Source organism: Canis aureus, chromosome 5 (genome assembly GCF_053574225.1).
Source record: "Canis aureus isolate CA01 chromosome 5, VMU_Caureus_v.1.0, whole genome shotgun sequence".
In the NCBI taxonomy this organism is placed as follows: Eukaryota; Metazoa; Chordata; class Mammalia; order Carnivora; family Canidae; genus Canis; species Canis aureus.
The window spans coordinates 72123483-72149379 of record NC_135615.1 but is presented as its reverse complement, the minus strand read 5'-3'; the positions used below and the strand labels follow the sequence as shown (position 1 = coordinate 72149379).

General features: G+C 49.5%; 1 protein-coding gene across 6 annotated transcripts in view; it reads left to right on the top strand.

Annotated features, from left to right (window-relative positions):
- The window catches only part of PTPRU (protein tyrosine phosphatase receptor type U), a 78445-nt gene that overhangs the window by 20125 nt on the left and 32423 nt on the right, over positions 1-25897 (top strand). For 4 of the 6 annotated variants that reach the window (XM_077898814.1, XM_077898809.1, XM_077898808.1 and 1 more), the window contains exons 7-15: positions 267-560; positions 10836-11144; positions 15205-15314; positions 15632-15833; positions 16196-16298; positions 18555-18828; positions 19476-19512; positions 20240-20378; positions 24651-24680. In XM_077898814.1, coding sequence (XP_077754940.1) covers positions 267-560; positions 10836-11144; positions 15205-15314; positions 15632-15833; positions 16196-16298; positions 18555-18828; positions 19476-19512; positions 20240-20378; positions 24651-24680 — 1498 coding nt within the window. The remainder of the gene's footprint in view (positions 1-266; positions 561-10835; positions 11145-15204; positions 15315-15631; positions 15834-16195; positions 16299-18554; positions 18829-19475; positions 19513-20239; positions 20379-24650; positions 24681-25897) is intronic. The other 2 variants (XM_077898812.1, XM_077898811.1) reach the window with 1 other exon arrangement.

Genomic DNA, 25897 nt, shown 5'->3' with positions numbered 1-25897 from the left:
CGCACGGGGCCACCCCTCAACGCCAGAACTGGGGCAGGGTGTAGGCTTAGGGTGAGTGTGGGATCAGCCTTTGGGGCCGGTGCCCCTTCGGGCCTGGGGATTTAGTGGGCGCGGGCAAGAAAGTCTAGTTGGGGGTCTGGGGGTTTTCTCAGGGTCCTGGGAGGACAGGGAGGGCTGCTGGGGATTTGGACGGGCTGCGGGCCGGGGTTGGGAGCAGGGTCTCACAGCGCACCTTTGGGTTCCGCCTCTCCCTCACGTCCTCGCAGAGCCCCCCACACCCATTGCCCCCCCGCAGCTGCTCCGCGCGGGGCCCACCTACCTCATCATCCAGCTCAACACCAACTCCATCATTGGCGACGGGCCGATCGTGCGCAAGGAGATTGAGTATCGCATGTCCCGCGGCCCGTGGGCCGAGGTGCACGCCGTCAGCCTGCAGACCTACAAGCTGTGGCACCTTGACCCCGACACCGAGTACGAGATCAGCGTACTGCTCACGCGCCCGGGTGAGGGCGGCACCGGCCGCCCGGGGCCGCCCCTCATCAGCCGCACCAAATGCGCAGGTGGGTATCTCCTGGCCCACCTCCATCCTGGGGACACCTGGGTGTGGACTCAGGGCTACCCAGGGATGAACCAAGGGAGCACATTACAAGAGGTAATCTGGCCTGCACCTGTGCCTCTTGAGCTTTCTAAAACGTCGTGATCTCCCCGCCCCCATCCTTATGGTAAAGGTAATAATGATAGCTATTACCATTGTGCCAGATACTTTCACATGTGTATAAGTACATACACACACACATTGGCTTAAAACACTATGATCTAGGTACCCTGTCATACCCATTCTACAGTTGAGGTGTTTGAGGTGCACAGATGTTAAGTGACTGGCACAAGGTCACATAGCTAGTAAGTAGCAGAGCTGGCAGTGGAGTCCTTGACTGGCTGGCTCCAGAATTTGTGTTCTTAATTCTAAGATCATCAATTCTTATATCAATTCTTATATCATCTAGATGAACAACTAAATACCATGAAATAAAAGTGTATTATTAATTTCAGCTGGAATCTCTTATGGGGTCTTTTGAGATTGAGGTCTTCCCTTCCTTGTTCAAAAGGGTATAAGCAAGCAGCTGTTAGAAGCTATGGCAGTCCTGCACCAGAGGACACTCTTGTTTAATCTGAAGAGAAATGGAAAATAGAACAGATTTCAGTATATTTCTTTAATTGGAATTTTTATTGAGATAATTGTAGATTCACATGCAATTGTAAGAAAAACTATAGGGGGCCCTGGCTGGCTCAGTCTTTAGAGCATGTGACTTGTGATCTCAGGGTTCTGAGTTTGAGCCTCAAATTGGGTGTTGAGAGTACTTAAAAAAAAAAAAAAAGAAAGAAAGAAAGGGAAAGATACAGAGATTCCACACACCCTTTACCCTATTTCTGAATGGTAACATTTTGCAGACCTAGAAGGTAATATCACAATGAAGATACTGATATTTACATAGCCCACAGATCTTAGAGTTCCCTGATTTTGCTTGTCTCCATTTGTGTGAATATTTAGTGCTATACAGTTTATCGCGTTTCGAGGTTTGTGTGTTTATTGCCACAGTCAAGATACTGTTCAGTCAATTTAAGACTCTTTTGTGTGGCTCTTTCTATTCACCTTTCTCCATTCCTCCAACCTCAGCTCCTGGTAACTCCTAATCTGCCTGTCATGTCTAGAATTTTGCCATTTCAAAAATGTCATATAAATATGAAATCATATAGTATAGAACCCTTTGAAATTGATTTTTAAAAATTTGGTAACAGGTTTATTGAGATATAACTCACATCTCATAAAAGCACTCATTGGAGTGTACAATTCAGTGGTTTATAGTATATTCAGAGTTGTGCATCCATCACCACAATCAATTTTAGAACATTTTCATCACCCCAAAAAGAAAGCTGGTACCTGAGGCAACCATTAATCTTCTTTCTGTCTCTGTAAATTTGCCTCTTTCTGGACATTTTGTATAAGTGGAATCATATACCATATAGTCTTTGTGACTAGCTTCTTTCATTTAGCATCATGTTTTCAAGGTTTATCCATGTTGTGACACGGTTTTTTCTTTACCCTTTTTTATTGCCAAATACTATTGCATTGTTTGCAGCTGTATCATTTTTTACATTCCCATTATGTGTATGAAGGTTCCAATTTCTCTACATTCTTACCAATACTCGTTATTATCTGTCTTTTGATTATAACCCTCATGGTGGGTATGAAATGGTATCTCAGTGTGGTTTTGACTTGCATTTCACTGGTGGTTAATTATCTTGAGCAATTTTTCATGTGCTCATTGGCCATTTGTATTTCTTCTGTGTAGAAATGTTTAGTCAGATTTCTTACCCATTTTAAAGTTGGGTTATTTGTCTTTGTAGTATTGAGTTGTAAGAGTTGTTTATATATTCTGGATACTAAACTCTTATCAGATATTTTTGCAAACATTTTCTTTGATTCTGTAGGTTGTCTTTTAATTTTCTTAATGGTGTCCTTTGTTTTTCATTTTGAGGAAGTCTAATTTGTTTTTATTTGTGATTTTTATGTCATATTAAGAAACCATTGTCTGAAGTCACAAAGACTTGCCCCTATTTTTTTCTAAGACTTTGATAGTTTTAATTCTTACATTTAGGCCCTTGATCCATTTTTGAGTTAGTTTTTGCATATGGTGTGAGGTAGGGGACCAACCACATTCTTTTGCATGTAAATGTCCAGCTGTCCCAGTACCATTTGTTGAAGAGTATTCTTTTCCCATTGAATTGTCTTCGCACAAAGATTGGCTATTTTGCCCAGCATAATTTCTTGGAGACTCATCCAAGTTGTTAGGTATATCAGTCATTCTTTTTTTTTTTTTTATTTTTTATTGCTGAGTAGCATATGATGGTGTGGAATCACTGCAGTTTGTTGAACAGGTGAATATTAATTCACCTGTTGAGGAACATCTGGACTGGTTCCTATTTTGGGCTATTATAAATAAAGCTGCTGTGAACATTTGTATACATATTTTTTTTTTTTAGATTTTATTTATTTATTAACGAGAGACACACACAGAGAGGCAGAGACACAGGCAAAGAGAGAGGCAGAGAGAGAGAAGCAGGCTCCAGGCAGGGAGCCCAACGCGGGACCCGATCCTGGGTCTCCAGGATTACGCTTCGGGCTGAAGGCAGGCACCAAACCCCTGAGCCACCCAGGCCAGGCGGCCCTGTGTACAGATTTTTGCATGAACATGAAATTTCACTTTTCTAGGATAAATGCCCAGGGGTGTGACTGATGAGTCATTTGATAATTGCATATTTGGTTTTATCAGAAACTGCTGGAATGGCTCTATTGTTTTTACATTCTCACCAACAATGTATGAGTGACCCAGTTTTCTGCATCCTTGTCAGCATTTGGAATTGTCATTGTTTTTTTTTAGCCATTCTGAGAGGTGTGTAGTGATATCCCATCTTGGTCTTAATTTCCATTTCCTTAATGCCTAATGTTGTGGAACACCTTTCCATGTGCTTTTTGCCATCTGTACATCCTGTTCAGTCAATTGTTCAGGTCTTTGCCCATTTTCTTTTCTTTTTTTAAAGATTTTATTTATTTTTCAGAGAGAAAGAGTGAGAGAGAGCAAAAGCAGAGGGAGGGGTAGAGAGAGAGAGAGAGAGAGAGAGAGGGAGGGAGAAGCAGACTCCCCACTGAGCAGGGAGCTTGATGCAGGGCTTGACCCCAGGACCATGGGATCATGACCTGAGCCGAAGGCAGACACTTAACTGAGTCACCCAGGTGCCCCTCTTGCCCATTTTCTTTCTTTCTTTCTTTCTTTCTTTCTTTCTTTCTTTCTTTCTTTCTTTCTTTCTTTCTTTCTTTCTTTCTTTTCTTTCTTCCTTCCTTCCTTCCTTCCTTCCTTCCTTCCTTCCTTCCTTCCTTCCTTCCTTTCTTTCTTTCTGTCACAGAGAGAGAGAGAAAGAGAGAAAGAGAGAGGCAGAGACATAGGCAGAGGGAGAAGCAGGCTCCATGCACCGGGAGCCCGACGTGGGACTCGATCCCGGGTCTCCAGGATCGCGCCCTGGGGCAAAGGCAGGCGCCAAACCGCTGCGCCACCCAGGGATCCCCCCATTTTCTAATTGGATTATTCATTCTTTCCTTTTGAGTTTTGGGAGTTCTTTACATATTCTAGATACTAGTCCTTTGTTGGATGTGCAGTGTGTGAATATTTCCTCCCTGCTTTAGCTCGTCTTTTCAACTCTTCACCTGGGCTTTTACAAAGCAACCATTTTTAATTTTGATGAGGACCAGTTAGTCAAAATTTTCTTTTATGAGTTGTCCTTTTGTTGTCCAGTTTAAGACCTCCTTGCCTGGCCTTAGATCTCAGAGATTTTCTCCTGTTTTTTTCCTAAAAGTCTTATAGCTTTACATTTTACATTTGAGTCCATGATCCATTTTGAGTTAATTTTTGGTTAAGATACAAGGTTTTTATCTTTTTGTATGTCTCTATTCTTAAGTGTTTTAAAAAGCTGATCTGGGGAGTCATCGAAAATCCAGTTGAATGTCACATTTTAAGAGACCCTGGGTGGTGGATCAGAGTGTGCCAGTGGGAATAACTTTCTAGGTGAGGGATCTGGGTCAAGTTACTTAACTTCTTGGAGCTTTCATCCCCTTGTTTTACAGGATGAGAAGAATATAAATCTTTACCATGCAGCGTTGGTGTTAAGGTTCATTCAACAAATGTTTATTGAATGCATCTTATGGGTCAGGCGCTATTGTAGTTGCTAGGGACATAGGACCATGACTGCGACAGACCAAGGCCATTGGCATATGAGTTCCTCCTGTCTTGTGGGAACTCTGCATGGAACTCATGCTGGTGGAAGGAGACAGTAAAGCAAGTGAGATATATGGTTTGGTAGATGATGATAAGCACTGTGAAGAATAAAGCAGGGTTGGGGTGTGGGGGGGAGAGTTGGGTGTGGGGTTAGGATAATTGTTATTTAAAAAAGGCTTAAGAGACCATTTTACTGAGAAGGTGACTTTTGAGCAAGACCTGAAGGAGGTGGTAAGGGGCTGAGTTGTGCAGAAAGCTGGAGAAATTGCTGGGGGAAGTAGGATGATGTCATCTACTTTGTTTAAAAGGATGACTCGGGCCCTTTTATGAAGTATAAATTCTAGGAGGGCGAGGGGCCAAGGAGGGGAGACCACTGAGGAGGCTGATGGAACCATGTGGCTGAGAGATGTGGAGGCTGGCAGGTGGAGGAAGTGGTAGAGGTGGTGAAAAGTGGTTAGCTTCTGCGTTTTTTGTGAAGGTCAAGCTGACTGCGTTTGCTGATAGACCAGCCATGCAATAAACGAGGGAGAAATAGAGAGAAGTCAGGGATGGCTCCAAGGTGTTTTGCTTGAGCAGCTGGAAGGATGGAGTTGTCATTTACTGGAAAGAAGCAGACTGTGGAGGGACAGGTGTGACGGGGTGCTGTAGATCAGGAGTTCTGTGTTGGAAAAGTTGACTTTGAGATGCCTATTAGACGTTTAAGTGGAGATATCCATCAGGCAGATGGATTTATGAGTGGAGCTCGGGGAAGAAGTTCAGGCTGCAGATATAAATTTGAAAGTCATCAGTAGAGACACAGATGGTATTTAAAGCCAGGAGACTGGATGAGATCTTTTACCCTGGTGGTTCTCAACTGGGGGTGATTTTGTCTCCCAGGAGACATTTGCAGTGTCTGGAGACATTGGTTATTACAACTGGGGGTGGAGTGATAATGGCATCTGAAGGGTAGAGGAAGCCAGGGAAACTACTGAACGTCCTATAGTGCACAAACAGCCCCCACAAGAGAGAATTATCTAGTCCAAAATGTCAGTAGTGCCAGGGTTGAGAACTCTGGATTCAGTCTTTAGATTTTAGGGAGTAAGTATACATGGAAGAGAGGAGGTGTGAGGCCTGTACCCTCGGGCCTTCAGTGTTTTGGGTTAAATGCAAATAATTGCCTATAAATGTACTGAATACATATGAAGGTAGGCCCTGACATACAGTAAGCACTCAGCAAATGACAGTTGTTATTTTTACGGTGTTTTTAACCTTTCAAAGCCAGTTCTGCTCAGGTGTTCAGAATAAAAGAAATCAGAGCCAGGGGGTCCACAGGCAATCTCTCTTCTCCTCTTCCTAGTGTACAGATTGGGGAACTGAGACCCAGAGAGGGGGAGGCACTTCCCTGGGATCATACAATGTGTCAGAACTGCAGGTTTCATGATGACAGTGGTGGCTAATTTCCACTTTACAGGTGAGTAAACTGAGATTTAGTCACTTGCCCAGATCTACCCAGTGAGTCCATAGAAGTCAGAGAAAAATTTTCAATATCCTGATTTCCAGAGAAGTGTTTGAAACAACAGCAGCCGCAGTGACAGCAGGTGCCATTATGGGCTGATGTGCCCACGTTGTCCTAGGAACTGCTGAACACTTCACACAGGCTGGCGAGGATGGAAGCTGGGGCCTGGGACCAGACAGATAAAACCCAAACAACTCGTCCTGCCCATTTTAACAACATGCTTCTCTTGGTTCGTTGACGTCCCCAGCGCCCTGCTTACGCGCCTTGGCCAGAAGTTGTTTTGCTGTTGGCCAGCTGTGTTGTCCTCTCCCCCATCTCCCTGAAACTCCCTTTCTGCAATATGATTTACTGTAAAAAAAAAAAAAAAAAAGTAATATAATGTCAGGAAAAGGCATTTAAAGAAAATCACGCTAAACCTTGCCATCCTAGCCCAGTTTTTCTGTCTTCTTCGAATCTCTGCCCATATGCCTACAGTACATAGCTTTATACTCTTGTCCTTGGGATGGAGAAAGCATTCTGTACTCTGCTTCCTCTGCTTTGTGGTTTTCCATGTGTTGTGTTGTTTATAATTATGTTTACTGGCTTATAGAAGCCCCTGGAGTGCCTCCATATTGCTGGACTATGATGTTTCCAGATCCTTATTATTATAAGTAATACTATCTTGAAAAACAGTGCTTATGCGATTTTCCACCCCCTAAGTAATTTCTGGAAGGTAGGCAGGAGTGGGTTAAGAAAGGGTTTTTAACATATATTGCTTTAAAAAATGGTTGTACTAATTTTTACTTCCACTGGTATCTTAGCCTTAGTGCACACGTGTTTGTTTCTTAATTACGAGAGGCTGGGAGGTCTGGCTTACATCATTGCCTGTGACTCTGCCACTTGCTCTTCAAAGCTGGTGCATCTATCTCCATTTTTCAGTCAAGGAAGCTGACGTTCAAAGGGAACAAAGCAACTTGCCTAAAGTCACAGAACTAATGAGAGGTGGAGATAGGATTTGCACTTTGGAGAGCCCATCGGATTTGAACTTTGGAGCATCCGACCCCATTCCAAAGACCCTTCCAGGAGAAACAGTTGAATGGTTCGGGGTTATTGCATGCTATTAGAATCATTAAAATCAACACATTTTGGTGCAATTTAATAGGTGTTCAGTGTGAGCCTCCTTGTTTTCGTGAGCATTTGACTTTTGATCTGTCAGTGGCCTGCAGCCCAGTGGAATTTAGAGGAGTGGGGCTTCAAGGCCCCCATTTTCTGTTTGCCAGTGTGTGCTGGCAGCTGAAGAGAGTATGTCTGGGTGCCAGATGGTTTTTGGAAACAGAGAGACTCATGAATTCACACCCCTCAATCAACATATCAGTCTGTCGTCAACAAACTATTTGAGCCCCTGGATCTGCCCAGATTTGATCAGGGTTGGGAGAAGAGGAAAGTGAGCTTTCTTTTCAAAGACTCTTCAATCCAGTGAGGTAGATGGGGGCTAACATGGCTTGGGGGAGTGAGGTACCCAAGTATGAAGGTGGAGGTTTCACCTTCTAGGTTAGAGGTCTGTTATTTTGTGCCATGCAAAGTGGGTTTTACCAAAACCAGAGTAGGTTGCCAGTATTTAAAAACCTGGAGGTTTCACATAAAATCTGAGTTTTTGGCTTCTCTTAAAAAACTGGAGGATCTCGGGGCGCCTGGCTGGCTCAGTCCGTGGAGTTTGCGACTCTTGATCTCCAGGCTGTGGGTTTGAGCCTCACTAGTTGGTGTAGAGATTACTTAAAAATAGAATCTTTAAAAACAAAAGAAAAGGAGGGTCTGGCCATCCTGAATCTATAGTCTTTCATGGGAACATTGCCTGGAGCTGAGTATCAGCTGTCCCTTTTGGATAGGACATTTACTGTCCTGTTTGTCATAGTCCCAGTCCAGCCTGTGTCACCAGTTTACATGCAACTTTTCATGCCGTTCTCTAAATGCTATGCGAGAGGACAAAAGAAGTGCACGTTGGCCAAACCTGCAGGGATGAAAAGGGCTCGTGTCCCTCGGGGCAGGGATGTGAGCAGTGCTGCAGGGAACAAATAAAGCAATGGCACTTGGCTCCCTAGACACCCTGGGGCAGCCAGGATCAGAGCCTGGATGTCAGGGAATAAAGCAATGATCTCTGAACAAGGTGGCAGAGTGAGGTGCACACAAAATCTCCTTCTACTTCAAACACCTAAGAACGTGGGTTAAGACAAAATCACAAAGCAAAACACGGGGAAAAACTCTATGGGCTAGGAATGGGAGAGGAAACATGGTGAGTGGGCTTGCAACCAGCAGCCCTCGGGATTGCAGTGAGCAGTGGGACTGGACCTTAGTGTTCTTGTCAGGTAGGAATTGGGTCTGCCTCACTTGTGGGGAGAAGGGAGCCAGACTCTGCAAGAAGTCAAGTGGTGGGCCCTGTTCCTAGCAGGTGCTCAAATATCTCTTTGGTGCCTGATAGGTATCTGGGGGCTGACACTTGCCCATAGCTTGGGGAAGAAAGCAAAGCTCTAGTGGAAACAGAACTTCGTGTTGTGCTGTACTTGGGCTGGCATCGAAAGCTGTGTTGCTCATATACTCCCGAGTCCAGAGCAGTCTGGGCCCGTGTTTCCCTTTGTGTCTCCTTTGTAAAGAGCATCGTGAGCAAATGAATCATGTAAAAATGATAAGAAGGTCATACTTAACCATCTTGAGAGGCCAAACAGCAGTTCTTTCTCATCTGTTCTCTAAAGCGTGTCGTGAGAGACTCTGAGGACGCTTCGCAGGTGCTCATGGAACTTCAGGGTAATGAAACTGCATCTCATGGAGTTAGGGTGCAAGAAAGAGAAGATTGTCAGTAATTTTGGCTTCTTCAATCATTTCCTAGATGAGGAAATTGAGGCCCAGAGATTTAAGATCACGCAGCTGGTCAGTGCAGGTGTAGGACTAGTGCTGAGCATCTGGGCTCCATCCTGCCTCTGCTTCAGAAGCCTTGGGTTCTCTCTTTTTATAAGTGACTTTGCAGATTCATCAGGAGGCTGTAGAGCCCAGTCATGTGCTCCTCCCTCATGTTGCGGGAGCTATCCTTCCTGAAGCATTGGTGTGATTTTTTTTTTTTTTTTTTGGACAGTGACTTCCTCACAGGGAGGCAGGTAGTGGTGGTTAAGAGCATGGATTTTGGAGGCAACCTGTCCAAGTTTGTATCCCAGCTTCTCTACTTGACTATCTGTGTGACTGACTATGGGCAAGTTACTTAATCTCTCTGTGTCTCCATTTCTACATCTATATGGCATGGACACCTGGGTGGCTCAGTGGTTGAGTGTCTGCCTTTGGCTCAGAGCATGATCCCAGAGTCCCGGGATCAAGTCCCACATCAGGCTTCCTGCATGGAGCCTGCTTCTCCCACTGCCTATGTCTCTGCCTCTCTTTCTCTGTGTCTCTAATGAATAAATAAATAAAATCTTAAAAAAAAAGATAGGGCTAATCATGGTACCTATATACTGGCTTAAGGAGTGGATTCAATGGATAAAGCAGTTTAAAGCCTCTAGAACAATGCCTGGCACATACAAAGCCCCCAGTACATGTTAACTGCCATTATTATTGTTATTATTTTAAAGGTTTATGTATTTATTTGAGAGAGAGGGAGGGAATTTGTGCAGTGGGGGAGGGGCAGAGGGAGAGAGAGAATCTCAAACAGATTCCTCCCTGAGAATGGAGCTGGACTTGGGGCTCCGTCTCATGACCCTGGGATCACAACCTGAGCTGAAATCAAGAGTCAGACCCTTAACTGACTGTACTACCCAGGTCCCTCCTGTCATTATTATCATTACCCTTCTATAACAGATTGTATTTCCCTTTTTGCTTGGGCAGCCAGGCAACAGACTGCCCAATCTGAACCTTATCTTTAGACCTGCATGGGACCTAATGGCACACATTTCTGTTCCTTATTGTTCTCTGGCATTATTTAATTACTTGGCTGTCATTTCACCCATCATCTTGATTTCTCTGTGTTATTATTGTATGGTATATATTATTATAAGCTGTTTTAGAACAAGTTTGGAATTAATAAATTAAGAAAAATACAGCATTTGGTCATTTCAGACTGTCCTGATGACCTCCAGGATGATCTTGAAATAGGCAGTGAATTGTGTTATTAAAAAAAATGGTAGCTAACATTTTTGAGGGCCTGTTGTGTGCTAGCCATTGTCAAACATGCTTTGCACACATTACCTTTAACTTCACAACCATCATACGAGGTAGTGCATATTATCCCATTTTGTGGGTGGGGAAACTAAAGCTCGAGAGGCAAAGGTACTCAGCCAGTGGTTGCCAGTGGCAAGTGGCAGAGCTGGAATTCAGGTGTAGCCCCGCCTGACTCCACATACTTCTACTCCCTGCACAACATTCTAGGTGGTCTCTTTAACTCTTGAGGACAAAGGGTGGATGATTTCAGCAGCTGACTAATATTTTTTCTCCCTTCCCACTTCTTCTCTTCCTATTTCCTCTACCTTCTTCTCTCTGCTTCCTGGGTTCCCCAGAACCCATGAGGGCCCCCAAAGGCCTGGCTTTTGCTGAGATCCAGGCCCGCCAGCTGACTCTTCAGTGGGAGCCTCTGGGCTACAACGTGACACGTTGCCACACATATGCGGTGTCCCTGTGCTATCATTATACACTGGGCAGCAGCCACAACCAGACCATCCGGGAATGTGTGAAGATGGAGCAGGGAGTCAGCCGCTACACCATCAAGAACCTTCTGCCCTACCGGAATGTTCACGTGCGGCTCATCCTCACTAACCCTGAGGGGCGCAAGGAGGGCAAGGAGGTCACTTTCCAGACAGATGAAGATGGTAAGAGTCCTAGCCCTGGTTCCTGGCATATTCAGTGCCTCCCACAAACACCCTGAAGTATGAAAATTAAAAAAAAAAATTATTTATTTTTTGAGAGACAGTGGTGGGGAGAGAGAGAGAGACAGAGAGAGAGAGAGAGAGAGAGAGCGCGTGCGTGAGTGAGCGAGCATGGGGTGGGGGAGCGGCAGATGGAGAGGCAGAGAGAAAATCTCAAGCCAACTTTCCACTCAGAGTGCAAGCCAGGACTTGATCTCACAACCCCAAGATCACCACCCGAGCTAAAATCAAGAGTCTGATGCCTAACTGACTGAGCCACCCAGGCGTCCCGAGGCTAAAATGTTTATAGGAAGTTTTTTTGCTTACGATTAAAACAACTGTAACAACAAAGTAATGATGGCTAGTATTTTTTTTAAAGATTTTATTTATTTATTCATGAGACACACACAGAAAGAGAGGCCGGAACATAGGTAGAGGGAGAAGCAGGCTCTCCTGCTCCCAAGGAGCCCGATGTGGGACTCAATCCCGGATCCTAGGATCACGCCCTGAGCCAGAGACAGATGCTCAACCTCTGAGCCACTCAGGTGTCCCTGATGGCTAGTATTTATTCTCAGGAAGACTTTGGGTTAGATTGGTATATTTTTTCCTTATATGTTTGAAAGAATTCAGCAGTGAAGGCATTTGGGCCTGGATTTTTCTTTGTGGCAATGCTTTTTAACCACAGTTTTACTTTCTAAAATAGATATCAGAATATTAAGATTTTCTACTCTAGTATCTATTTGGTATACTGGGCTTTAAGGAATTTTTAATTTCACTTAAATTGTCGTATTTCTTGACATAAAGTTGGTTATAATATCTGATTATATTTATTTAATTTCTGTAGGATCAGTAGTGTGTGTCCCCTTTTTCTTTCCTGATTTTGGTAATCTGTGTCTTCTCATTGTTTTCTTGCTAGGGGTGTATACATTTTTAATCTTCCCAAAGAGCCAACTTTTGGCTTAGTTGATTTACTTAATTGTATATTCATTTTCTATTCTGTATTTCCTTTTTTATACTTTCTTTAGATTTGATCAGCTGTTCTTTTAGCTTTTTGAGATGAAAGCTTATGAGATCATTGATTTTGAGACTTTCTTCATTTGTTATATATACATTCAAAGCTATAAATTTCCCCCGAAGCCCTGCTGTAGCTGCATCCCATGGGTTTTCATATGTTCTGCCTTTGTTATTATTCAGTTCAAAATATTTTCTAATTTCTGTTGTGATTTCTTCTTTGACTCAAGAGTTAGAATTACGTTACCTGATTTTTAAGACTTCCATAATTATCTGTTTGTGATTGATTTCCAGCTTAATTCTTCTGTGGTCAGAGTACATACTCTAATTTTGGTCTTTTGAAATTTGATCCTTGTTTTACGGCCTAGCACATGGTTAAATTTTGGCAAATATTCCATGTGTATCTGAAAAAAATGTGTGTTCTGTCATTGTCAGGTGCAGTGCTGTATTTAAGCACTTATTACACGTTAAGCACTATTGTGAATGCGTTTTATATAGTATTAATGCGTGTAATCCCCATGACAACCCTAGATGGTGGTCGACTGTTTACTATCGCCATTTTAGGTGAGGTCACATAGCTAGGAGATAGGTAGCAGAACTGGATTTCAGACCTGGCCATCTGCTTCAGAGTTTTCATTCTTAACAGGAGTGCTATAATGCCAGCACAGATCCAAAGCCTTCCCCCACATTCCTGCAAACCTGCAGGTACCCGAAACTCCTTGGTTGATTATTTTTCTTGACTCCCTACATGTGGTCTTTTCTGTTCTGCATAGCAGTGGCCCAGACAGAAAATTCAGCTCCTTCCTTGATTTCCACAAAGCACCCCCCCCCCCCATTTACCCTGAAACATTGCAAATGCAGAGAAGACAAAACTTAACATTTTTCTTTCTACTTAGGCTCATTGGTTTGGGCCCTATAAATTAGCCTGAGAAAAGACATTAACAAGAGAAAAACAGATAGGAATTTATTACCATGTGCATCACACAGGCACACTTGGGAGTACTTATTGATGAGTACCTCAAAGGAGTGGCTAGAGCTTGGGCTTATGTAGTGTTTTAATGAATTTGTTGAGAAGCAACATGATGGGAAAAGGACTTTGAGATTCTAGGTACAGCAGATAATGTGAAGGCAAATATATGGGAAAACCATTGGTAGGTAAGGGCTAGTTTGGAAAGTTTATGTAGATTCTTCTGGGCTGCTTAGGGTCTAGAGTTGTCTCAGTGTTTCTCTCCTTCCTGGTAGTGAGGGGAGGGTAGCACTTTTACAAATTTATGTCCTGCTTTTTGGCAAATGGGTAGGGCAGAGAACTTTTCTTGTATCTGCTTCTTCTTGATTTAGCTCAAAATAATCCTTATGCCAAAGTGGTATATTTTGAGGTGGCCTGTTTTACTACCCTTCACAATGAGCCTCAAGTTCAACATCAGACCCCTCCATTGTTAAAATCTGTTGACCTCTGTCTGCCCTTCCCCCTGCCTACCAGATATGTTGTGGCTGCTTTACCCTGCTCTTACCAGGCAGGCCTCACTTGAGCTGCATGGCCTTTTTTCTCTGTCCCTCCCTCCCTCCCTCCAATAACTGCTCATTACTTAATATTTGTTACTTTCCATTGAAGTATTAGTATAATACTTCTAAGAAGTGTGCTTACCTCAAGTGGGCAACTCAGTGAATTCTCACAGACTGGACCCACCAGAATAACCCACACACAGATCACAAAATCGCATTCACAGCTCCCCAGAAGCCCCTTGTACGTACATTCCCACTTACAATCTCCTCAGGGTAACCATTATCCCAGCCTGTAATGCAGTAGATTAATTTTTACTTGGTTTTGAACCTTATAGCAATGGAGTGAGTCATACAATGTGTATTCTTTTTCTGACTGGTTTCTCTTTCCCTTGACTGTGCTTGAGAGAGCCAGCCATGTTGTGTAGACAGCTTAGGGAATTCATTCTTATTACTGAATAATCCATTATATGAATATACCACATTTATTGACCCTATTTTAAATTGTACTATAAAGAAAAATCTTTGTAGATTCTTTTTTTGGCAGGGGGGTTGTGCAGATACACACATTGCTGATGGTTAATGCTCAGGAGTGGAACGGCTAGGTTATAGGATGTGTAGGTATATCCAGATAGTTTTCCTCAAGTGCTCATGCCAGTTTGCATGCTCCGTTGCAGTGTGTGAAAATTGCAGTTGCTCTGAATCCTCACCAACACTTGGAATTGTCTTTTTCATTTTATCAATTTGGTGGTTGGATAGTGGAGTTGCCTTGTTAGCTGTTCATTTTAACCCAGAGCACATTAGCTGCGATGATGGTTACCTTGGGTTCCACTTTCTGCTACCTTAGGAATTCGGCTTCCCCCCCAGTAGTTGATCAAGGCATTTCCCCAAAGACCATTCTCTTCCCAGAAGAAATTCTTGTGACTGCCCTTAAGATGGTACATTAGAACAAAACCAAACAAAACCAGAAACCTGAAAGCATTTGTGCTAAAATGTTAATGGTGTCTCCGGGTGATGGAGTTGTAGATGCCATTAATTTTCTTTATGCTCATTTTGATTTTCTACATTGAACATAGTTTTTGTGTAATCAGAAGTTTTTAGACAAGAAAACCTTTCCTACCCATAATCCCACCACTCTAATGCAATTGTTTCCATTTCCCTGGCAGAGGTCTATATTTTCTGAAATCCACTCAACTGGAACAAAATAGGAACATTCAGACGTTCTCTGCTGAATGCAACCTGCACAGTAATGAAAATGCCAACTACCCCTTTTGAGTTCCTAGGAATAGGTGGAATCAAATGAAGTTCCAGTTATTTACCTTGGGGCTTTATGTACATCACATCATTTGATTCTGGTGAGGGAGGGCTTGTTTTCATCTCCATGTCCCAGAAGAAGAAGAAACTGAGGCTCAGAGAGGGTGAGTAGTCAGTCCAAGCAAAGGCTGGAATCTGAATTCAGGCGTCTGGCTGCAAAGCTTGCTCTCCACTGCCCTGTGTCACCTTCCCCTCGCAGTGCCTGGCGGGATCGCAGCTGAGTCCTTGACCTTTACGCCACTGGAGGACATGATCTTCCTCAAGTGGGAGGAGCCCCAGGAACCCAATGGCCTCATCACTCAGTATGAGGTGAGTTTGGACCTCATTACAGTGGGGACCCCTGGTGGAAGGTGGGCACACAGCTTGGAGAAGGAGGTGCATGGGGAGGGACAGTAGTGATCATGGAGGTTCCGTCTACTGGTCAGGGGTCTGTGCCTTGTGGGTTATGGGAACAGAGGCCCTGAAAGAAGAGAGGTGAAGATGCCCAGAGGTCTGGAGTAATGGACATCCATGGTCCCACTGACCCTCTCCCTGGCTAACCTGAACTATGATGGGTGGGAGGCTATGGGGCCAGTGATGACCTTCCCTATTCCTGTGCCCACCTGCCTGCCTGTCCTGCCCCCCAGATCAGCTACCAGAGCATCGAGTCATCAGACCCTGCAGTGAACGTGCCCGGCCCACGACGTACTATCTCCAAGCTCCGAAATGAGACCTACCATGTCTTCTCCAATCTGCACCCAGGCACCACCTACCTGTTCTCAGTGCGTGCCCGCACAGGCAAAGGCTTTGGCCAGGCGGCACTCACCGAGATCACCACCAACATCTCAGGTGAGCCCACCTGGCCCTGGCCTGATCCCTGTAGAGGTGGCCCAGAATCCCAGGGTTCTGTGGGCTGAGGGGGCATGGCAGGGGGAGGGGGTGTCCTGGGGGTGTTTATAGAGGGTCCCCCCACTGAGATGAATGTGCCATTTAGGGATTAAGTTCAGGGGTCAGGGAGGACTGAGTCAGAGGGGCCAGGAGATGACGGAAGCTGAGGACTGAGTTCAGGGGTTGGAGGTCAGGGAAGCTCAGGTCAGAGGGAACAAAGCTAAAGTGGAAGAGATCTGAGCACAGGAGTCAAGGAGACTAGAGGCCTGACCTTCCTGGGCTAGTGGTCAGGCTTCATGCTGACATCTTGTCCCCTTCCCCAGCCCCCAGCTTTGATTATGCTGACATGCCGTCACCTCTGGGCGAGTCTGAGAATACCATCACCGTTCTGCTGAGGCCGGCACAGGGCCGTGGCGCGCCCATCAGGTGGGAAAGCCTCGATGGAGGGATGGGAGGTCAGGGCCATAGGGAAGAAGCCCTACCTAGGCCAGCTCAGCCTCATCCTGCCTCAGTTTCTCACTCAGGGCTCAGAGTGTCCAGGGGAGGACACTGTTTTCCCAGAAGGTCCTGCCCAGGGAGACACAGCCTCTAGAAGGCTGGGGTAGCCAGCCAAGTGGGGCCATCTCTCTGGAGTGGCCAAGAGCCTGGCTTCTCCACTTTCTTCTCCCCAGAGAAAACTGGGGCTGCCTCTGCTGGAGACAAGATTGCGCACATGCGTGTGTGTGTGTGTGTGCGTGCACACGTGTGATAAAGACATGTACCCATATATGTGCCATGTGTGAGCGTGTGTAGGTGAAAGAACGTGAGGGTGTTTGTGGGATGTGTATACCTGCCTACTGTCAGCCAGACAGTAAAAGTAAAAAAAGTAAAGCAGACTTTACCTGCATGAGTCAGTTTATCCTCATGGCAGCCTATGGAGGGGACACTGTTTCCCTGATTTTATACATGAGGAAACAGGCTCAGAGGCCTTAAGTACTTTGCCTCCAAGGTCACACAGCTGGAAGGTGAGAGAGTTGGGGTTTGGAACCCAGGTCTGTCTACACAGCCTATACCTTTTCTTGAAACTACAGAGCCTTCCTGCCCTTCTGGCCTCTGCTTCTCCCACAGAGATGTGTGCACTGGAAGGGGGTGACGGCCTGTATTTGGGTGTGGGAAGATCCTGCTGAGCCTCCAAGAAGATAGTGGGTTGCCCATGTGCTCTTGATACCTCGTCTCGTCCTCACTCCCATTCTGTATTTGCTACTGCAAAGCCTGTCCTGGGTTGCTTCCCAGACTCTTAGGGGAGACCTAGGACAAAGTCAGGGTGTTTGAGGGGTACTTTGTATTTCTAGAAGCCTCAGGGACATTGTGCAGCTGAGTCTGTGAGCTGGGAAACCCAGCTTCTCCTTTCCTGATCCTCTTGAGAGATCCTGTGAGCACGCCCATTTAGTGTCCCTCAGGGATGATGGTGACAGGGTGGGGGTTCTGGGGGAACATGGTGGGGGGATGGCATAGTAGCTTTGTGACCTTGGGCATGTCCCTTTACCTCTCTGAGCCTCCCTTTCCTTTTCTGCACAACCATCTGAGTCAAGATGCTTTGTTTTGTGTTGATAATTATCACCTCCTGGTGGGATGGGGGTGGTCCAGGGGAGGCCTGACCTGGGCCTGGGAGGCTGAAAGGGGCCCACGCTGGCCTTTGCAGTATGCTAGGGACAAGGGAAGAAGCCACGTGGCCCAAATCCTAGGGCACTGGGGTGATTCCCCTATAGCTTCGAAGCTCAAAAGAAGCAGCTGGAGAGCCAGGAAAAGGCATTTCTTCTTCCCAGAGTGCAGCTGTCAGTACGGGTGTCACACACCGAGACGTGACCGAGGCTGTGACTAGAAATATTTAAATTTGTCAGCACTCACTTATTTACTCTCGGCTTTGTTCCACAGAGGATTCGGAGGAGCTCACAGCAAAAGGCTATTCAGTAAACTAAGAAAAATAAATAGAAACAAACACCCAAGTCGGGACCCAGAGACACACATCAGAGGGGAGGCAGACTAAGGAACACAAGTCAGCTGTCAGGACCCGCAGAGGACAGGCTGGGAGTTTCAGACTCGATGCTGCCTCCAGGTTGGGAGCATCCTTGAATGCAGGATGCAGGATTCGTGTGGCCTTGTGTTTTTGCTCGGTGACTGTCTCCGCTCACTGGAGGTCGGTTCCAGGAGCCCAGATCCCCAAGTGCCTGCCTAGCATCGGCCCAGAGTCTGAGTGAATGAATGAACCCCTGGTGTCTTACTCTCATGCCTGGAGGCCCAAAGGAAGCCTTGGGTAACCAGGGCATAGCCCGAGGCTTGGGGGCCCCAGGTCCCATGGCAGGCCCGGGAGAGTCAGGGTGGGGCTCCTGGGCTTGGTGCCATTGAGCAGGGCCCAAGTTCTTTCCGCCCGAGGCACAGTCATAACAGCTGACAGGCACCGGCTGCTTGTGAAACTTGCCCCCTTCCTTACATTTAGCTCATGGAATAGTCCTGTGATCACGCTCACTTTACAGAGGAGGAAACTGAGCCCCAGGGAGGTTAAGAGAGTTGCCCAATGAGTAAGAGGCAGAGCCAGGATTAGTCCCAGGCTGGGCCTGACCCCAGAGCCCATGCCCTTGGCTGCCAGATGGCTCTCCCTGTCCCCTGGCCCCGGGATCACTGCTCTGTCCCCTGCTTGTCCAGTGTGTACCAGGTGATTGTGGAGGAGGAGCGCCAGCGGAGGCTGCGTCGGGAGCCAGGCAGCCAGGACTGCTTCCCAGTACCCTTGACCTTTGACGCTGCGCTGGCCCGAGGCCTGGTGCACTACTTCGGGGCGGAGCTGGCGGCCAGCAGTCTGCCAGAAGCCATGCCCTTCACGGTGGGTGACAACCAGACCTATCGAGGCTTCTGGAACCCACCGCTTGAGCCCAGGAAGGCCTACCTCATCTACTTCCAGGCAACAAGCCACCTGAAAGGGGTGAGGGACTGGCGGGGGTTGTGATGGGGGCAGACTGGGGACACCTTGGAGCCATCTGAGCAGCCCCCTAGGAGTCAGAGACCCTCTCCCAGCCCCACCTCCCCTCCAGAACCCCCACTCTCCTCCCCTGAGCCTCCTGACCTCAGGCTCCTTCTCTTAGAGCTATCCCCTTCCTGAGCCTTTCCGCCTAGACTCTCATATGTCGATGCCCCCAGTCTGTCCCTGCACCCCCCCTCCCCCGCCCCCGCCAGGCCCTAGTCTCTATCTCAGGCTCCTCTCTCCTCCAGGGTCCATCTCCCCAACCTGCTTTCCCCCGACCTTGAGACCCACCACTCACCTCGTCTGGGAAGCCCTGCTCTCCTCTTGGCTCTTCCTTCCAGGGCTTTCCTCCCCAGGTGCCCCTCTTAACCAGCCTCTTGGCCACCCCCTTCCCATGCTGTTTCTTCCCCTGCTCCCCCTCCCCGAACACATTATTTCCCTCTTTTCAGGGCCCTCCCCTCCTCTCTGGGTCCCCCTCAGGCCTTCCTGTCAGGAGGGGGATCCTTAGTTACTATGAGCCCCAGACAAGCCCCAACCAGGCCCAAGGCAAGCTGGGGAGGGTTAGGTTGGGCCTTTGGCACTGCTGAGACCCCCATCTTTGCCTCCAGGAGACTCGGCTGAATTGCATCCGCATCGCCAGGAAAGGTGAGCCCCCTGGGTTCCTTCCGGGCCTTCAGCAGTGGGTTTCTCCCCTCTGGGCTCCTGGGAGGTGGGCCCTGAGCACCCAGAGCTGTGGGAACAGAGGAGGGTGGTCTGGCAGACGTGGGTCAGGAAACATTTCCCTTCCTGGTCCCCACTGGCCCCACCTAAGGGCACCTTCTCCCAGACTGGGCAGTAGGGCTAACTCCTTCTCCTCTGTCATGGTCACAGAAGTGGCTTTGCGGGATCCTGGGGCAGGTCTGTGGAGGCGGAGCCATTCTGGTTGGCCCGTGGTGATGGCACTGGTTCCTGTGTATGTGCCCCTTCTGTTGTGGTGGGTGAGAGGTGGATCATATAGTGCAGACAGGGAATATGGTAGGTTCCCCATTCTGAGGTGCCCTAAACAGGCCCTGGGTACCTAACTCTCTTACCCCACTTGCTTCTCAGGAGTGCGGGAGGCTGAGTCTAAAGGCCCCAGGCAGCCTCCATCCCCTCTCCACGGAAGGATGGGAGGATTTGAGAAAGAGAGGAGAGGGTCCTGATGGGGGTGCAGATGTTGTAAGGGGGTGCAGACGTTGTAAGGATGGTGAGGGGGCAATCTGCCTGAACGGCTGCGTGTGAGCTGAGGGCAGGGGGCAGTCGTCTGCTCACGTGTGTTTATTCTTTGGGGCTCAGTCCCTTGCAGGTGGTCCCTATCTCCCCTCTGACCCATGTTCCCTTTTATTCCCCCCAGCTGCCTGTAAGGAAAGCAAGCGACCCCTGGAGGTGTCCCAGAGATCGGAGGAAATGGGGCTCATCCTGGGCATCTGTGCGGGGGGACTAGCTGTCCTCATCCTTCTCCTGGGGGCCATCATTATCATCATCCGTAAGGGGTGAGTGAGGCCGGTGCCATGGCTCACCCCCGGCTCCCTCAGAAGCCTGGTGGGCAGAGAGGAGCAGTGGCTGGGGCCTGGGAGGGCAGCTGCCTGGTGAGTGTGGAGGGCTGCCAGCCTGGGCGTCAGGCCTGAGGACGGGCCTGAGCCAGGCAACGGGAAGCCAGAGCTGCTGTGAATGAAGCAGCCCTGGAGCGGCTTGGCTGGAGCCCAGGTCTGGCTGGTGCCGGGTGCCACTGTCCAGGGAAGGGTGCTCAGTGCCTGCTGCCAAGGAGCTGTGCTGGAAGTGGCCACTGCCCTCCTGCGCCTGCTGGGCGGTTCCAGAGGGGAGGGTGTGGAGGTAACCTGACTTGAATCTCCAGCCTTCTGCAGACCTTCTGCCAACTTGTCTGCCCTGGCCATGGGGTTGTGGTGTTGATCCTGAGCAGCAGGGGTGGTGCTCACTCCCCTTCAAAGCAAGGACCTTGAGCCGTGGTTCTTCCTGGCTCATCTTGTCCTGGACCTGATACTGTTGACCCTCGTGGCGTCCTCCTGGCCCCATGACTCAGAGGAGACCTCGCTCCTGCCCTCTCCTCCCCTAGGCACCCAAAGTCTGGTGCATTTTGGAGGGATGCCTTTCCTAGTGTGTTTTGCTGTGGGCAGCAGTGAGTCCCAGCACCTCTTAGAATCCAGAACTTAGAATTTCAGAGTTTCAGAAATCCAGGATTTGGGATTCTAAGAATCTCAGAATTTAGAACTGTTAGGGCTCAGAGCCCGGAAGTGAGAACTGCCTAGGAAGTTCAAAAGCATCTAATCTAGTGGTTTTCAAATCTTCTTAAAGCAACAGAACTTGTTTTCAAAACAGCACCTAAACCTCCCCTGGGAGGCCCAGTACACGGAGCAGATGAAGGCTGAGCCTGTGGTTGGAGCAGGGGTGGAGGCTTCTGAGACCTCTCTGGTTCCCCTCCTCTCCTCCCCTTCATTCCCTATCAGGCAGCCCCAGGACACTGTGGTCCAAGCACCTTAATGGAAGGATGGAGATATTGAGCCCCAAGGGGACATAGACTTGTCTAAGGTCACCCAGGGAACCCTCTCCCCACCTGGGCTCTGCACTGCTGCTTCTGGGCTGGTGCTGGATCTCAGGGTTGCCAGGAACAGATAAGTAGGATCAAGGGGGATGAGGGAGAGCTGATGAGGGCTTCCTTTCCTGAGGCCAGGCACTGGCAGAGAGAGACCCTCCCAGAGAGTCTGGTGATGGGTGTGCCAGTGAGGTGACATTGGCCTGTCCAGGGCATTGAGCTGATTTTTCCCTTCCCTAGCCCCTACACGGCTTCCAGAGATAAAAAAAATTTACTATCTAAATTTTTTTAGAGTATTACTATGTACCAAGGGCTTTACACACACCGTCCACTAGAGCATTAGTTACTGAGCATCTACTCTGTGCCAGGCACTGTTCTGGCACATGGAATACATCAGAGAACATTTCCTTCTTGAATACTGACCCATGAAGCAGGTCTGAGCCCCTTCTCACAGATGAGGAAACTGTAATTGAATGACTTGACCGTGTCACTCGGGTAAGTGACAGGGCCTGGTTTGAACCCAGTCCTGACTCCAAAACCCGTGCTCCTGAGGGCCTGGGATGTGAAGGGCCTCACCATGGCTGGCGCACAGAAGGTGCCCAGAATTGGCAAGTTCCTGTCCTCCTCCCCTGTGGGAGACCTAGAAGTTAGCTCTGGGGGTGGGATGGGGTGGGGTGGGGAGTGGGGCAGATGGTCAGGGCTGTAGGGGAGTCGTCAGATTTTGGGGGGTTGCAGGTAGTATTTGAAGCCCTAGAAATCTATCCTCAAGGAGAGAGGATTGGCTGAGTGGAGGATGTCACCCACTCGGCAGAGAACATTGCGCCCAGGAGAGGATGAGTCAGAGATGCTGCTGGTTGGAGCCTCACTCCATCCAGGAAGGAAACTCTGTACTCTACACAGTTGCTACCCCATAAACCCTTCCAGGCTACCCCTGAAGCCCTAGGATCCCCTCAGGCTCTCTTCCTTTCCTCCTCTAAAAGCCATTCAGTCCCACTGTATCGCACTTCATTGCATCCCCCTAAATCCTATCCTCGCCATGAGGGCCTACCATGTTCCTTAGGGCTCCCCCAGTCTGCCTTGTGGGTTGTCAGGGGACAGAGCAGGTCTGGCAGAAACAGAGTGGTCACACTGAACTTCATGAACAGGTTATGAGGCTGTGGAGGGAAGGCTGACAGCCAGTCACCACCCTGTGTGCCCTTGTAGAAGAAGGTGGTGGCCACGGGCAAGAGTGGGTATGGAAGGCAGTGGGTGGGGAGCCAGGGGGAGGGAGGTCAGGTGCTCCATCCCACCCTGCCCTGGGGGGACAGTGAGCCTGGATGCCTCTGTACTAGGGGAACTCCCCAGGCCAGGTTGGGTCCTTTGTTCTGCTTCCAGAACCCCATGAACTCCATGCTTCTCCTTTGCAGTACTTTCTTCTCCCTCCACTTGGTTTTTCACTTATTTGTGCTTTGCTCAATTGGTTTTCTTCCCTGCTGGACTGAGAGCACCATGAAGTAGAGAAGTTTCTGTCCTGTTGGCTGTGTATCCCCAGGGTCTGGGCTTGGGGAGTGAGGTCCTCCTGACACCCCCAGCTCCCAGCTCAGCAGCAGGAGGGAGGCAGGGGGAGCTGGGCTGACAGCGGGGCCCCTTGGGCGGGGTCATTATTAATCTCACTCATTTGGAGGAGGCTATGGATGCTCATAGAAGTGGAGTTCTTTTATTTATTTTTCCTCTTTATTGATTACTCAATTCAATGCAATATTTATTGGGGGATTATAATGTCCTGGGCACTGTCCTAGACCCCTGGATCCAGCAGTAGGCAAGAGAGACAAGGATGCTGCTCTCTTGTGCCTTGTAGCTCATGTGGAGCCTGGAGTTAAACCAGAAACAGTGCAAATGGATACTTACAAATTGTGAAAAGAACAGGGTGCTGGAGGGGGGTGCAGAGAGAGGGTAAAAGTGACACAATAGAGTTGGCGATTATGGGGGAGCCTTTTGGGAGGCCCTTGAAAAGTCATGACATTATAACTGAGACCAGAATGCCATTCCTTCAGCCATCCCCCTTCTCTTCGGGGGGGGCGCCCCATGACCAGCCATGGACCTGCCCCTGCCCCACCCTCCTTTCCTGGGATGGCTGTGAGGCCTCCAGGCACTCTCCTGCCCTCTCTGGGCCCCAGCCTTCCACTCTTCTCTCCTCCCCTCCCCCCAGCCTGCAGGATTTCCCTGGTGGAAGGCCGTTCACTGGGGTCCCTGCTGGTGGGGCGGTGTGGGGACAGGTGAATGGAGGAGCCGTGGATGTGTCTGGATGGGACCTCAGGAGGGGGCTGGTCTGGGGGTCAGGGTCCTGTGATCTGCCCTGGGCTGACCATGACTCTGGGACTCAGCTTCCCCACCTGCCAAGTGGGATCAGACCCAAGCTATGCTTTGGGTGCCCAGAGGGGGCGGCCTGGCTCCTCTGAAGGACCCCACACTCAGGGGCAGTCTGGGTTGGGGAGAGCAGGCCTCCCCTCTGCCCTGGAGTCCAGCTGGAGCCCTTTCCTCCTGGGCTCCCCCCACCCACCGGCCAGGGTCCCTCCCAGGCACAGGTGTATGCAGGGGGCTGAGCCCTCAGGGGCAGAGGGGCCTGCAGGTGTGAGTGACATTGGGCCTGAGGGGCCGGGGGTGTTGGGGAGAGCCCGGTCACCTGTGAGTACCTGAGGGAGGGTGTCTGTGTGTGAGTGTGCGCATCTGTGCGGCAGTGTGTTTGTGAATACACATCTGTGCCTGTGTCCCGTGAGTGTGTGTCATTGTGTGTGTTCCAGTATGTGTATACAAGTGGCTGCATGTGCGAGTCTGTCTATGCGAGTGCATGAGTGTGTCGGTGCTGGTCTCTGCATGAGTGAATGCGTATGTATCCACACGAGTGTGTCTGTGTGAGTGTGCAAGCGTGCGTATTTCTGTGTCTGTGTGTATGTGACTGTGTGAAAGCTCTGCTTCCCCAGGCCCTTTCCCCACCTCCTCCCTCCAGCGGCAGGCTTGGGGAAGGTTCTGGAAGGGGCCTCGGGTCTTGGTTTTCAACGACTGAGCCCAGCCAGCCCTTGGGACAGGGAAGGTCCTTCCGACCCGTCCAGTCCCTGGCCAGCGCCGCCCCAGCACAGCAAGCACCAGGCCCCCCTCTGCTGGCTGGTGCCGCCCTCGGCCCACCTTGTGGCAGGACCAGGGGCCCAACTGTGCTGTTCTCTTTGCACGCTGCCAGGAGGGACCACTATGCCTACTCCTACTACCCGTAAGTAGCTCGGCGCCACCCCCGTGGGCCCGGTGTCCTCCTCCCCGTGTGGAGGGCCTCGCACGGCTCCCTCTCCAGGGTCCACGGTCGTGCACGTGTGTGCGTGTCACAGGCAGGCCCGTCCCCACCCTGGCAGCTGTCTCCACGGTGCACACGGCTCTCAGGTCCCAACGAGCTCCCTCTCCAGCCTGGTGGACTCGGGCTCATCAGACCCACCTGTCTGGGCGCTTCTCTGTGGGCTCAGGTCTTCACACAGAATCCTCACGGCCACCCTGAGAAGCGGCCCTGTGATCCCCACCCCCCACCGTGTTACTGATGAGGAGACCGAGGCCCAGAGAGGTTAAGGGACTCGTCAGAGGTCACAGCAAGTGCCAGAGCTCGGTGACCCCCCGGGCCCCGTCTGACTCCCTGGTCTTCTGGTGGTTCTCTGACTCTGCAAGCCTTCCAGAACATTCCCTGCACCTGTGCCTCTTCTCCCTCCCTGCAGAGCAGGCTCAGGTGGCCCCAGAGCATCCCAGGGGACGGTGGCCTCCCAGCCCCTCCTCCTGGGCCCTCTACTTGCATGGACGTCGCCCAGGGTCCACTGGCTTCTCCAGCGAGCGAACCCCGGGGGCTTGGGGGAGCCTCCAGGGGCCTTTACAGGACCCGCCTCGAGGCGGCTGGCCCGCTCTCTCTGCCCAGGCAGCCCCTGTTTGAACCTAAGTGCAGGACATTTCCGAGCGTCCGTGTCACATTCCGTGTGCTGACTGTCCCCCGAGGCCAGCTGGCGGCCGGCAGAGCTCGGGTCCCGCTGGCTTCTGGCTCCTGTGGGTCTGGGTGGTTGGTGCTCGGAGCTCCCCCCGCAGGGAACCGAGGGGCCGGGTGGGGATGGAGCCCTTGGGCAGCCCTGGAGCCTGCCTCCCAGTCACCTGGCTGCTGTGCTCTGTCCTGGGCCTCTGTCTGTCCTCCGGGTGGTTTGCTGGTGTCTGCCTGTCCCTCCCTTGCTCTGTCCTGTTCCCTGTCTCTCTCCTTGTCATTGTCCCTTTACTGTCCCTCCTCCTCCCCCCTCCTCCTCTCAGCCTCCTGATTCCCTTGTCCCCTCCTCACCCCCCTCCCCATCACCCCTTCCCCCTCCACCTTCTCTCTAATGTCCACTGTCAAGGTCACAGCTGCAGAGGCTTCTCTTCACCTGCCCACCAAGGGGTCCTGGGCTCTGCCCTGGGCCACAGTGAGGGTGA